At 34.9% G+C, this 14,429-nt stretch overlaps 1 protein-coding gene across 10 annotated transcripts in view; it reads right to left on the reverse strand.

Moving 5' to 3' along the window:
• LOC306863442 (receptor-type tyrosine-protein phosphatase mu-like) overlaps positions 1-14,429 on the reverse strand; it is a 234,528-nt gene that overhangs the window by 41,377 nt on the left and 178,722 nt on the right. For 7 of the 10 annotated variants that reach the window (XM_079406777.1, XM_079406776.1, XM_079406775.1 and 4 more), the window contains 2 exons: positions 6,751-6,902; positions 718-792 (listed from right to left, as the gene is read on the reverse strand). In XM_079406777.1, the coding sequence (XP_079262903.1) occupies positions 718-792; positions 6,751-6,902 (227 nt within the window). The remainder of the gene's footprint in view (positions 1-717; positions 793-6,750; positions 6,903-14,429) is intronic. The other 3 variants (XM_079406771.1, XM_079406779.1, XM_079406778.1) reach the window with 1 other exon arrangement.

A 14,429-nucleotide genomic window follows, 5' to 3' on the forward strand; every position in this document is an offset into this window, starting at 1 on the left:
AAAGCAATGTGCTTTTTGTATCATTGAGATATTATTATAGTTTTAAATAATATTTTATGTTCAATAATAATTAATTTTTATATTTTCTGTTTTTATTTTAATTTGAAAGTTTTAGTCATTTTTATGTTAATTTTGTATGAACTTTTATTTCAGTTTTAGTTTAAGTTTTCATATTTAAATAGTTGTCATATATATTTTAGTATGTTTAGTATATTTCATTTAGAGTAACTTTTTTTAGGATTTTTATGATACCTAAAATAAAATAAGTTTTTAATATTTATTCAGTTAAAGTTTATTTTATGTCAAGTAATGCAAATGTTTGTTTTAATGTTTTTTGTGATAGCTGAAATAAAACAAGCTTTAAAAAAAATATTTAGCATATTTTAGATCAAGTTTATTTTATTGCAAGAAATTAAACTTCTTTTTTTAAATGATTTTTAGTTTTTGTTATCTAGAATAAGCCTGAAGAAAAGTATACATTTCTTAAAAATAAAAAAATTAATTCTTACTGACCCCAAACTTTTGAACGATATCTCTTCTACAAGTGTATTTTTGTACTCTTTAGTGGTGCTCTAGGATATAGAAGAGCTCAAAGTTATAGATGCGAGTGGTGATTTCATGTGGTCTATAAAGCTCAGCTGAGCAGAGCAACAGACAAAAGCAGAGTAGTTTGAGACAGAAATGAGTGGACATGTAGCGCTGAACGCAGAGCTTTACCTGGATAGTAGGAGTTTGGCACAGCAGTGCTCAGTGTGTTAGTCTTCAGGGTAAACGACGACGGCGAGGAGACAGCTTTCAGAAGAAAAAAGCAGGCAAGATGTGATGAATACACAAATACAGAGTACATCTGAACTCTGACAAACACTGACAAACATTTCAATGTGACTTACATTTCTATATAAATCAAACATGTCACTATACAATCATTAAATACGCTTTATTTGTATTTTAATGTTGTTAATCTTTAAAAATGTCAAATGACCAGCATGTGTCTCTGCACCAGCGTTATTTAGTATACTACTGATATATACTTATATCAGCTTTTTTTGTTAGATTTTATTTTTATTAATATTAAACTTTTATCATTTTGTTTTTTTTTGCCATTTTTATTGTCAATACAGTTTTTATTCTTTTTTTTCAGTTTTAGTTATTTTAGTATACTATTGATATACTATTAAATTGTTTGTTAATATTTTGAATTTTCTGTTTTCCTGTAAATTTTTGTTAGTTTTAGTAATTTTTTTTTTTTTGTCATTGTCATTTTTTTTAAATGTCTAAATAGCTTTTAAGTTTTAATTTTCAGTTTTATATCTAGTTTTAGTTGTTATAGTATACTACTGATATATGTTTAAAGTTGTTGTTAATATTTTGATTTAGATTTTATCTTTATATGTTCTTTTCATTTAAATTTTAGTAAAAATTATAGTAAGGCAAGGCAAGTTTATTTATATACAGTGCCCTCCATAAGTATTGCAACAGTAAAGACAAAATTGCTCTGTTGGCTGTGGAGTCAAGACATTTACAAATATGATTAAAAGATGAATATGAGACAAAACTACAGAATGTCACATTTTATTATTAGCCGTTTCAACTCATATATGTTTTACCCATTAGTGCTGTTCTATATCTGAACATAAGGCAGATATAAAAGATTAAAAGCTATTATTTAGTTGCAGATCCCTTGCACACAATCACAGCAGTGAGTCTGTGACCCATAGACATCACCAGACTCTTGCTCTCATCCTTTGAAATACTTTTCCCAGCCTTTAATGAAGCCAATCCCAATTGTTGCTTGTTTTGGGGAGTTTCTGCCTTTCCTCTCCTCTTCAGCTGCTGAAATTCATGTTCAATCTGATTTAAATCTGGAGATTGACTTGGGCAATCTAACACTTTCCATTTCTTTGCTCTTATAAACTCCTTGACTGAACTGCAGGGTGTTTTGGGTCATTGTCCTGATGCAATATGAAGCACTTCCCAATGAATCTGGTGGCATTTTCTTGAATATTGGTAGGCGAGATGGTTTTGTACTCTTCCAAATTCATTCTGCTACTGTCATCATACATTAAGTCATCAGTAAAGTTGAGAGGGCCTGTTCCAGAGACAGCATGCATCCCCATGCCATGACATCACCTCCACCATGCTTTACAGATGAGGCTGGATGCTTGGGATCATTGCAGTTCCCTTGTTTCCTCCTCATTTGTGCTTTCCCATCACTTAGATAAAGGTTCATCTTTGTCTCATCGGTCCATAAACACAGTTCCAAAACTCTTCTGGCTCACCTTTGTGCTTTTCTGTAAACTCTAATCTTGCCTTTCTATGTTTGGTGCTGCTCAGAGGTTTGCATCTTGCTGTGTAGCATCTGTAATTCTGTGTCAAAGTCTCCTGAGGACAGTAGATTGTCAGAGCATCACCCCAGCTTTCTGGAAGTTGTTGCTGATTTTACAGACATGTCTTTTAGGATTCATTTTCACAGCTTTTATGATGTGTCTGTCATCAACTACTGTTGTTTTCTCAGCCGATCAGGTCGAAATAGTCATTAATAATTACAGCAATAAAAACAAGGAATTAAAAATAATAATAAAAACAAGGAATTTTAAAATGATATAGAAATTGATTTAAAATGAATTTAAAACAGTTAAGAGAAAATGATTATACATAAAATGCAGTGCAGTCAGTTGGGACATATAGCACAGTGCTCATTCAATAAATGCACAGTTAAACAGATGAGTTTTGAGTCTTGATTTAAATGTGGCTAATGTTTTAGCACATCTGATCTCTTCTGGAAGCTGGTTCCAGCTGCGGGCCGCATAATAGCTAAAAGCAGACTCCCCTTGTTTTGTGTGAACCCTTGTTATTTCTAACTGACTCGATCCTAATGATCTGAGTGGTCTGTTTGGTTTATATTCAGTGAGCATATCAGCAATATATTTAGGTCCTAGGCCATTGAGTGATTTATAAACAAGTAAAAGTACTTTAAAATCAATCCTAAATGTAACTGGAAGCCAGTGTAAGGACCTGAGGACTGGTGTGATATGCTCAGATTTTCTGGTTCTAGTCAGAATCCTGGCAGCAGCGTTCTGGATGAGCTGCAGCTGTCTAATGGTCTTCTTGGGAAGGCCGGTGAGTAGACCATTACAGTAATCCACCCTGCTGGTGATAAAGGCATGAACAAGTTTCTCCAAGTCTTGACTGAAAACAAAACATCTAATTCTTGCAATGTTTTTGAGATGATAGTATGCTGATTTAGTTACTGCTTTGACATGACTACTGAAACTAAGGTCTGTCTCTAGAATCACCCCAAGATTTCTGACTTGATGTTTAGTTGTTTGACCCCTAGAGTCAAGATATGCATTCACCTTGAGAACTTCATCTTTGTTTCCAAATGCAATGACTTCAGTTTTCTCCTTGTTTAACTGAAGAAAGTTCTGGCACATCCAACTGTTAATTTCATCAATGCATTGGCAGAGGGAGTCAATGGGGCTGTAGTCATTTGGAGATAAGGCTAGGTAGATCTGGGTATCATCAGCATAGCTGTGATAGGAAATTTGGTTCTTCATCATTATCTGACTTAGTGGGAGCATATACAGGTACATCTAAAAACATTTGAATATCATAAAAAAAGGTCAATATTTGGTCACTCATTTCAGAAAGTGAAACCCATATATTATATAGATTCATTACACAGAGTTAAATATTTCAAGCCTTTATTTCTTGTAATTTTGATGATTATGGCTTACAGATCATGAAAACCCAAAATTCAGCGTCTCAGAAAATTAGAATATTACATAAGATCAATAAAGAAAAGGATATTTTAAACAGAAATGTCAGGCTTCTGAACATTATGTTCATTTCTATGCACTCAATACTTGGTTGGGCCTCCTTTTGCATGAATTACTGCCTCAGTTCGGCGTGGCATGGAGGTGATCAGCCTGTGGCACTGCTCAGGTGGTATGGAAGCCCAGGATGCTTTGATAGCGGCCTTCAGGTCATCTGCATTGTTGGGTCTGGTGTCTCTCATCTTCCTCCTGACAAGGTCAGGTCAGGTGAGTTTGCTGGCCAATCAAGCACAGTAACACCATGGTCATTGAACCAGCTTTTGGTACCTTTGGCAGTGTGGGCAGGTGACAAGTCCTGCTGGAAAATGAAATCAGCATCTCCATAAAGCTTGTCAGCAGAAGGAAGCATGAAGTGCTCTAATATTTCCTGGTAGATGGCTGCGTTGACTGTGGACTTCAGAAAACACAGTGGACCAACACCAGCAGATGACATGGCAGCCCAAATCATCTCTGACTGAGGAAACTTCACACTGGACTTCAAGCAACATGGATTCTGTGCCTCTCCACTCTTCCTCCAGACTCTGGGACCTTGATTTCCAAATGAAATGCTAAATGTACTTTCATCTGAAAAGAGGACTTTGGAGCACTGAGCAACAGTCCAGTTCTTTTTCTCCACAGCCCAGGTAAGATGCTTCTGATGTTGTCTCTGGTTCAGAAGTGGCTTGGTAGCTCTTTTCCTGAAGACGTCTGAGCGTGGAGACTCTTGATGCACTGACTCCAGCTTCAGTCCACTCCTTGAGAAGCTCTCACAAGTGTTTGAATCAGCTTTGCTTGACAGTATTCTCAAGCTTGCGGTCATCCCTGTTGCTTGTGCACCTTTTCCTATAGTTATAGATTATTTCGTTTTGGTTATTTTAGTTTCTGACTACTGATACACTTTTAAAATTTGTAAATATTTTGAAGTAGATTTTTTTTTTAACGTTTATTGATTTTTTTCCCCCCCATTTCAATTCTAGTCAAAGTTTTAGTAATTTTGTAGTGTATTTTTATAATTTTTAATGTGTTTTTCTTTATTGAGTTTTAACTTTTTATTTGAGTTATTGTTGTACTTCAGCTTAAACTAATAAAAAGGAGAAAGCAGCCGTGTTTTACTACAGACTCATTAGTGTTCGCCGCTCACGTTGGTTCTGTCAGTATGAGAATACTAAAGCGTCTGTCAATCACAGACCGCAGGAGAAGGTCACTCTAAGAGCTCGTCTTTATTTATTTATCCCTGTTTGTGGCCACTTCACAGAGCCACACGTCCATCACGGAAGCCGAGGGATGCGCGTGCAATATTAAACTACACTGTCATGTGATCAAAGAAGCTGTCGTTTCACTCCGTGTTTCACATTCACTGTGAGCAGGACGGCTGAGACTGTCTGTAAATCATGTCTCAATCAATCATAATAATGGCTCATTTAAGCTATGAATCTGGTGATGTGGAAAATGTGGATGGAATTTACTTTTGTTTTATTTTGGCAAAATTTGGACGAATAACCAAAAGTGAACACTTCATAGATTTGCGAATACAGAATAGTGTCTGTTAATATTATGATAGAAATATATCACATTATAAATGTGTTTCTTGAAATAATAATAAAAATAATACAGTTTGCTAAGCATTATCTTTTATGGAATATTAAATATATTCTAAAACTGTTCAAGTTTTTGTTAAACATTTTTTAATTGTTATAGTCTTATGAATTAAATTAATTAGATTGCTAATTAAATCATTCAAATGGAATCCAGAAACTTTTACACAGAAAAAAAAGATCATTAAAAATAAATAAATAAACATGTCATATTATTGTTTAAATTGTTAAAGTTTTATGAATTCAATTTCATTAATTAAACCATTAAAATGGAGCCTAAAACACAAAATTTCAGAAAACAATGAACCATTTTATGAGGTACTATTATTGTTAAAATATTAATAAATTTTTAAATGGTTAAAGTTTCATAAATTCAATTGATTAGACATCCTTTTTTATTAGTAAAATTAAATTAAACCATTAAAATTTAGTAAAAAAAAAAAATTAAAACCAAAATTTGATGAAAAATTAAACAGATTTCATAGTGCGCTATTTAATTATGGTAGATTAGTTATGAATCAGACCATGAACAAAATCTGGAATCTGAGGGTGCAAAAAAATCTGAATATTGAGAAAATCACTTTTAAAGTTGTTCAAATGAAGTTCTTAGCAATGCATATTACTAATCAATAATGAAGTTTGGATATATTTATGGTAGGAAATGTACTAAATATCTTCATGGAACATGATCTTTACTTAAAGGTGCCGTAGAATGGAAAACTGTCTTCACCTTGGCATAGTTGAATAATAAGAGTTCAGTACATGTGTGAAGAAACAAGCGAGGACCTACATTTCACTGCTGGTTATACCCTGTATAATTGTGTATGTGACAAATAAAAATCTTGAAAAAGGACAACAGCGAAAATAGCAGATCATGTAAATAAATGTTATGTTCCAGGCTGTGCAGGGGATGTGAAGTGCAGGGATGGGTTGGTGTCTGTATTCAGAAAGGCACAGAAAACAAATAACACGTTCTAATAAAATAGCACCTAAGCCACATAACTTCTATGTAGATATCAGAGAACAATATAAAATATTGCATCAATGCATTCTATGGCACCTTTAATATCTTAATGATTTTTGGCATAAAAGAAAAATTGATAATACAGTGTATTGTTGGCTATTGCTACAAATATACCTGTGCTACTCATGACTGCTTTTGTGCTCCAGGGTCACATATAAGATGCATTAAATCACTTCAGGATTCTTTTTTTTGACATTTCTGGAGTTTGCTCAGAACAGAAAAGAGCTTGAGACTCTCTGCTCTGGTCTTCAGTGTTTGCACAGACGAGGGTTTGTATGGTGTTTGGTGGACTGTGGTGTGATGCTCAGAGACTCACAGCGTCCGTTGAGGTTGTGTGTGTCCATGAATGAAATGGCCTCGTCGCAGCTGGTGCCCTGCTCAGCGTAGCTCTTGTCCATGGAGTTCACCATCACCGTCATCTCCTGCCTCGTGCTGCTCAGCGTCTCCTTACGCTTCTTCGCCAGTTTCCTTCAGAAAAACACACACAAAGCACATTTCAGACCCAAGTCTCAGTCCTTCTTTAAAGTCTGCGCTACGTCAAGAAGTAGGCAGTTGCTTCTCTGTGAAAGAGCATGAGTCATGAGAGAAACTGGCTGCATCGGAGTAGAAATCAAGCATGCTGCACATTGACACGTCACAGTATTTCTCTAATGGATGCATCATTTGGGGGTAAAAAAAACACGTTGGAATTTTTCTGTAAAAATTGCACAAGTTAGCCAAACTTTCTTTGTGAGTGTACATCTATTTCTTCTTTTTTCTTTTCTTTTTACAGTCAGTTCGTCAAGGATAACACAAAGTTTAAAATAAAACGTGTTTCCACTGTGGTCCTTGATGTAAAACACAAACTGCACTCCCGGTAACAGGAACACTGGCACTGCATTATAAATACAACAGTACTGATATTATTATTACGAAATACAAACAATAAAAAGAATATTTTTGTTATACTTATAAGACAAATGTATAAGATTTTGTTTTACAGATGATTGTAAAACAAAATAAAAAATTACAGCAGCATAATTTAGCCAAAACTTTTGTGATTTTATATCAATATAACTAACTACTTTCATTATTATTATTATTATTATTACAAAATAAAAATAGTAAACAAAATAAGAAGATGCTATTGTAATATTTCAATAAAAATTAAAACAATTACAGTAAAATTACAATAATACTACAAATAATATTTATGGCTGTTGTAATTTCCTGATTTTTTCAAATGTTAAATCCTGTAAAAGCACACCGTGTCACGCTTCATTCTCAAACATGCATCACATATACTTATTTCATTAAATCACAGCCTACTGAGCCATAAAACATTTTCAGTTTTATTTTGGTTTTAATTCAGTTGTAAGCCCTGGTTTATCACTCTTTATCAAATAAGGTGAATAAGACGTTGTTTAAAACATCCAGCATGTTTGACACCAGGACTGTTTCTGACGTGAATTCACCGGGTCATTTTCATGGCGTTAAACAGCAGACAGCAGCAGCGCTCCGAGACGCTCACTAATGCACACTCCTGAGAGCGTGTGTCATGCCGAACACAACCGACTGATGGCCTCGGGCTTCAGGACAGATAGAGATCCACTGCAGCTGCTCAAACACTCGTCTCGCTCTCCTCAGCTTTCATTAAGAGCGGCTGCACGACTCCAGGTGTGTCTTTGGTGATGATGACATTCAGTCATGGGAGGCTGATGCAATATTAGTTTGTATTTGGGTTAACACTGCTCAAGTAACAGTGAAAACACCCTCGACTCAATCATACTTAAATTATATATATATATACACACACACATGTACAGATACAAGCTGCAGAAACACTGCTGACACTGTAGCTCTGCTGAGACACTCAATGCACAATACAAGGAACAAAAACCAATGCTATAAATATATATATATATGAGGGATAATCAATGGTTTGCTGTGCATCAAAGGATTTTAAATGCATGACGTGGAGGCAAGGAACCACCCGACGCGAAGCGATGACAGTTGTGTGTGTGTGTGTGTGTTACATGCATGCTGTGTCTGCGCATATCTCTCTACAAACAATTAGTTTCCACCCCCCGGCTCTTAATGCATCGTGTTTCCTTCTGGAGCATCAGTGAACGCTTGAACCTTTTTTATTACTTGTGTTTGAGTCCCTTTGAGATGGATCTCAAAATCATACAGTCACTGCTGGAAAGGGTTCAAGGCAGTTGAACTGTTCAGAACAAACAAGGGACTCATGAACAACCATCACAAAACAAAACACAGCTGTAAATCATCCAGGTAACCACACACAGAATTAAGAACCAGGGGTTATTTGAATAATTTCAGCAATTTTTTTGTCTTGTGGACTATATGTAAACATCTTTTGCGTAAAATATCTTATTCAGGACAGTACTAAATAAAAAATAACATGCATTTTGTATGATCTCTCTCTCTATATATAGATATATATGTATGTAATAATCATCTATTATTAATTGATATAAAAAAAATTATATTGCATTTTTAAATATAATTATATAATATTATATTAAATTGTTATACTATATATAGCAACTTTTAAATTACATAAAATGTTTATTAAATTTTTTTTAAAACATCCTTTATAGAGAGAGAGAGAGAAAGATAATTATCATATACACACACAAACAAAATCTAAATTGGCTTTTTTGTTTATTAAATCCTGAATAATATATATAGAAGAGTGACAGATTTGCCTTAAAATTTAGATTCTGGCAAAGCTCTGGCATTGGCACAACCTGCAGGAGCCGTAATGAACCCACCTGGACGAGCGAGCACTAAACCCAAGCCTGATAAAACGCTTCTGATATGAGCTTTAATGCGGCCATCTGCACACGGTGGCAGTAAACACTGAGACTCTCCAGAGCACTATGTGTTTCGGGGCCGCTGGCGGTTTTTAATGCGATCTGCGCTTCCTCTCGGGGTCTCAGGGGTCTGCCGGGGCCGATCGTATCTTTAATGGAAACCAGCGCAGCGACTCGATGGATCCTGCCCAGCTTTAAGTGGTCTAAAACAGAGCGGCGATGCCTGGACAGACCTGAGCTGCACATTAAACATAAATAAATTAAAGTGAAGCCATTTCTCTGCTTCATCCGTTCATCTGCTGAAGGTCAGCGCAATACCAGCTTTTACAAATGGAAAAAAGATGGATACTCGCCATTAGAGAGGTTCTGAGTAATGCACACACGTATCTTAGCAGCAATTATTCAGAAGTTCTTACATGGAAGTCAAGTTCTGGAAGTATTATTCATTTAAAAGTATTATTATTTTTGGTGATAAACTTGGTCATTTATTCCTTTTGGAAAATGATCTTCAACCAATATATATAATGTTTTTTTGAATTACAAATAAAAGATTTTTGGAGCATGTTTTATAAGAAAATAGTATTTTTCCCCCCTTTTAATTTCATATTTAATATTTTACATACTAAATATTAAATGCAATAATTATATAAAGATAACTTAAATTCTATAATATATTTAATACTATATATATACATAATTTTTAAATTATTTTTTTATATTAAATAAAATTATAATTATATAAAAATGTATTAACTCTTAAATTATATACAATATACAAACATGTAATTTATTAGAAATTGGTCATTTATTCTACAAACATCTATACTGTAAAAATTATTTTTAATTAAATAAATTATGAAATAATTTAAAGATCATTGTAGTACATGAAAATAGAGTTTTTGTTTTTCTGCTTCAGAATTTCATGTTTGATTCAGTGTGTTATTTGCCATTTCTTTGAGATTATTTGTGAAATTTACTAGCAGTCTCTGAGTGAAAAACTGTTTCAAAGTAAATCTACAGTATTTTGATGATCTGCACACCTGGAGAAGCAACAAGTCAAGTGTGCTTTTGGATGCATTTAAATGAAACTAAACAACCTGTGCAACCCTTTTAATGTTTTTTTTTTTTTTTTTTTTTTGAAACATAGAAAATTAATGAGGAAAATGGGAGCAAAAACTGTTGAAAAAGTGTGCTATATTCCACCTGATGATGCTGATGCAACAGGAAGTGCTTGAATCTGATGTCATGAGTGTGTTACTGTATGTGTGGCGTTACATCAGCTCACAGATGCTGAGCTGTTCAGAACCGACCGCAGGAATAAAACTACACAAACACACTGAGATCTGGGCCTTAATGATCACTTACCAACACAACACTGGAGGATCTGTGATACACTATATTGCCAAAAGTATTGGCACCCCCTTCTAATGAACAGGTTTGACTACTTTAGTCATTTCCATGGGCACAAATCTTAATGTTTAAGCATATAATGATATTCCAGGGAATTGTGTGCTTCTAATTTTATAGCAACAGTTTGGACAGAACCCTTTTCTATTCTAACATGACAGTGTCTCTGTGTATAAGACACGGTTCAGAAAGACATGATTGATTGATTCAGTGAGGAAGAACTTCAGAAAGCCAAGTCCTGATCCCAGCTGAACACCTCTGGTGTGACTTTATATACAGATCTTGAGCCGAAAACTCATGCTTGACTGACGTACAGTGATAAGCATAGCAATGTTCGTCGTCTAACGGCTATACACAATAATATTTCCCATGATTTCAACTTATATGGTGAAAAGCGACAATTACATGTTTATTTTAGGGCTGTCAGTTTAACGTGTTAATTAATTAGCTATTAAAAAAATAACGATATTAAATATTTTAACGCAGTTAACGCACTGGCCCCGCCCCCAGAACTGTACATCATCTTACATTTCATACAGTTGACTGCTGACAAATATGATGCAGGGCAACAGCTCCATAAATGCAGTTATGCCCTAAAATTCAAGATATTGGGGCAAAAAGGCTCCTGTATGAGTTTTGTCTCATATTTATATCATATGATAAGCGATATCACACGAGCAGTGAGAGTAATATCACACAAGTTCTGTTTGTCCTGAATGCAAATGTGATTTTACACAACAGTTCAGTAAATAAGAAGTTAATATTGTGTTATATTTTAAACTTTGCTCAGTTTTGCCAACACAAATATTTCCTATAAAGCCACATCAGAAGTTTTGTGCGTTTCTGAATGAATCCGCGTTTTGGACGAATTGGGCGAATCAATGATTCAAAGGTCCATTCATAAAGAGAGCCGTTTACTGAATTCCTGAATGAATCAGCCGTTTGAACGAATCGAATGAATGACTCACAAACACGTTTATGTGTAATACATTTTATGTTGAATCAAATAACATATTTCTTTCTAAAGCTACTCTTTGTAATGTCTACCTAATACTTTCTCATTTAACACAAAAATAGCGTTAAATAATCTGACAACTAGGACTCATCAATCGAGAGGAACGAGGCCGCAGGTAATAAACACAGCTGAGATTCACACCAACAGCTTGGTTTCCAGTGCGATGTTGCTTTAAACAGTTCAATAAACATTAAGTTAATATCAAGTCACTTACATTTTAGACACAATATTTCCAGAACTTGGTTCTGGAACGAAAATAGTTCCACACAAAGCTGCATTTCAGAGCAAAACACAAGTAATGGTGTCTGAATGAGTCAACGTTTTTGAACAAATCAGTTGAACGAAGCATTTAATGACTCACTTGTTTCGTTCCTGAATGGACTCTGCGGTTTTGGGTGAATCAATTAAATGAATGAATCGATGACTCATTAACTTGATTCCAAACAAATCAGTGTCTTCAAACAAATCGTTTGAATGAATGATTCAAATGACTCATTTATAAAGAGAGTCACTTGGCGCCACCTACTGGTGCAACTATTTAACTGCAGAAAGAATCACTGCAAAATCCCTCCAATTAACACAAAGGAACTGACTCTTGGGTAATATATATACTTTATGTGTGTGAATGTAATATATATTATAGTATATAGTGTAATATTCAAATCATGAAATGGACAAACATACTTTAAAGACACAAAAACATTGTATTTTTTCTCTATAGCTTTTCCAAACAGAATCTGATGTATGCTAATAAGGGATATGCCTGTTCCTTCAAACTCCAACTCTATGCTAATTTATATTCCCAATTATTCCGATCTGATTTACTACAATGGGATTTCTGAGGTAATAACACTTCAAAGTGCAGAGATCGGGAGACTAAATCTCTAGCATGACGCCGTGCAAACAGCGGCTTCGGATTTACTGTGTCTTGTCATCACCTAAATTGGCATACATCTCAGACGCTCGCATCAGCAAAGATTTGTCTTGGAGCTGACATTCTCATGCTACACTTAAAAACAAATTAAGAGTCTCTGCAGAAAGCCCTGGAACATGACAGCAGCACAGCAATTACCGAGCCCAGCTCGTTTCCTCGTATCCAGCGGGTTCAGATACATTCGCACTCACTAAACGCTAATGACTCCAGCGACACGCTCGGGTTAAAGACTGCCGCGCAAAGACAAAGCACTGCAAACAACAGAGTCCCGCCGCTCAACAGTGCTAGCAGGGGCGTAGCCATCATTTCAGAATGTCACATATAATACCAGTTTGTTCGACAGGGTTCCTGTAAAGCAAATTTAAGACTTTAAGACCAAGTAAAGAACATTTAAAGAATAAATTGAATGGAACACAATACTTGAACGAGGTCTCTAAATCTAAATGTCTTGTAAAGCTTGAAAATACAACTTCCAGCCGATCTGCACTACTTTTTAGTTCAAAATATTTTTTAATTTTTAAAAAAAGGAAGATTTAGGCTAACCCTCTTGGCAAATTAAGACTTTAAGACTTTTTTAAGACCCACAGAAACCATATATTATATTATATTATATTATATTGCCCATGGGTCAGGAAAGAAAATCACTCAAAATAAAAAAATATAAAAAAATATGTAATGCCAGTAGAATAACATGCAATAAACATTTAGTGTAATTTAGTTGAGTGTCATGTTTGAGTGACTTGTATTTCTTTTTCAAGCTCTTTATAACATTTTCTTTATGCATCTCGGCTGGTTTGTTCAAAAACATCAAAATATCGACAATTTAATCTAACATATCTCAACATTAATAATCTCCATTTTTATTCTAATTCATAGGGCATATCTGTAAAATAGCATATATGTAAAAAAATATATAATTTTCAGAAGGAGTGCGATCAAAGGCTGCAATTTGAGACCAGAAGACTTAATCATATATTTTTAAAAAATCTGAACTTGGACAAAAAATGGTCTTTGATCATGTCTAAATGGTATATATCCAAAATGTAATCTTTTTTTTTTTCCTCTGAATTTTAAAACCTTTGTGAAAACCTTTACGAGAACACACTTATCCAATGAAGAAGTGTGGGAAACAAATGTATAATTTCATCTACGTCCATGAACACTTAATCACTGCAGCGTCCTGTAATGATGATGGTGATGATGATGATGAGCGGAGGGTAAAAGTCTCTCACAGACTCCTCAACACAGGGTCCAAACTAATGTATTTGTGTTTCTCTGGCTCTTCACATTGATCTGAAGCGGCAGGTGACGGCTGAACCCGTGTTAACGGGCGGCCCGGAGCTAACCAAGCTTCCCGCCGCGGGCGCCTCCCAATCCGTCTTCTTGATTCAGTTGCGTTCCATATGGCAGCCGCTCCCCGCCGCCGCTCAACATTTCTGCCCAACGGGAAGCTAATCACTTAACTGTTTGCTTCAAATCGTCTGCCACACGAGTGAAACTTAATGGATGTTGTCATCTAAAGTGTAATCTGTAATGTGTGAGTTTAAACGGTCTATTGTGGGAGCGTCTGGTACAGTCGTTTAACGGTGAATACTAGTCCCATTACACACTCATATCTCATACGGGTTCATATTTATAATCTGATTTAAATAAATATAAGATAAACAGCAATACTATAATGGTTTGTGGTTAAAAATTCAAAACTAAAGAGCAAGTGCATTTCTGTTGAACACAGGCTAGGTTTCCACTGAAGATTCAATGAAAACAATATAGAGATTAAAAACATGGACAAAAATATGATATGTCTATATAGTTTTTATTTA

This window comes from Barbus barbus (assembly GCF_936440315.1).
Source record: "Barbus barbus genome assembly, chromosome: 44".
Lineage (NCBI taxonomy): Eukaryota > Metazoa > Chordata > Actinopteri > Cypriniformes > Cyprinidae > Barbus > Barbus barbus.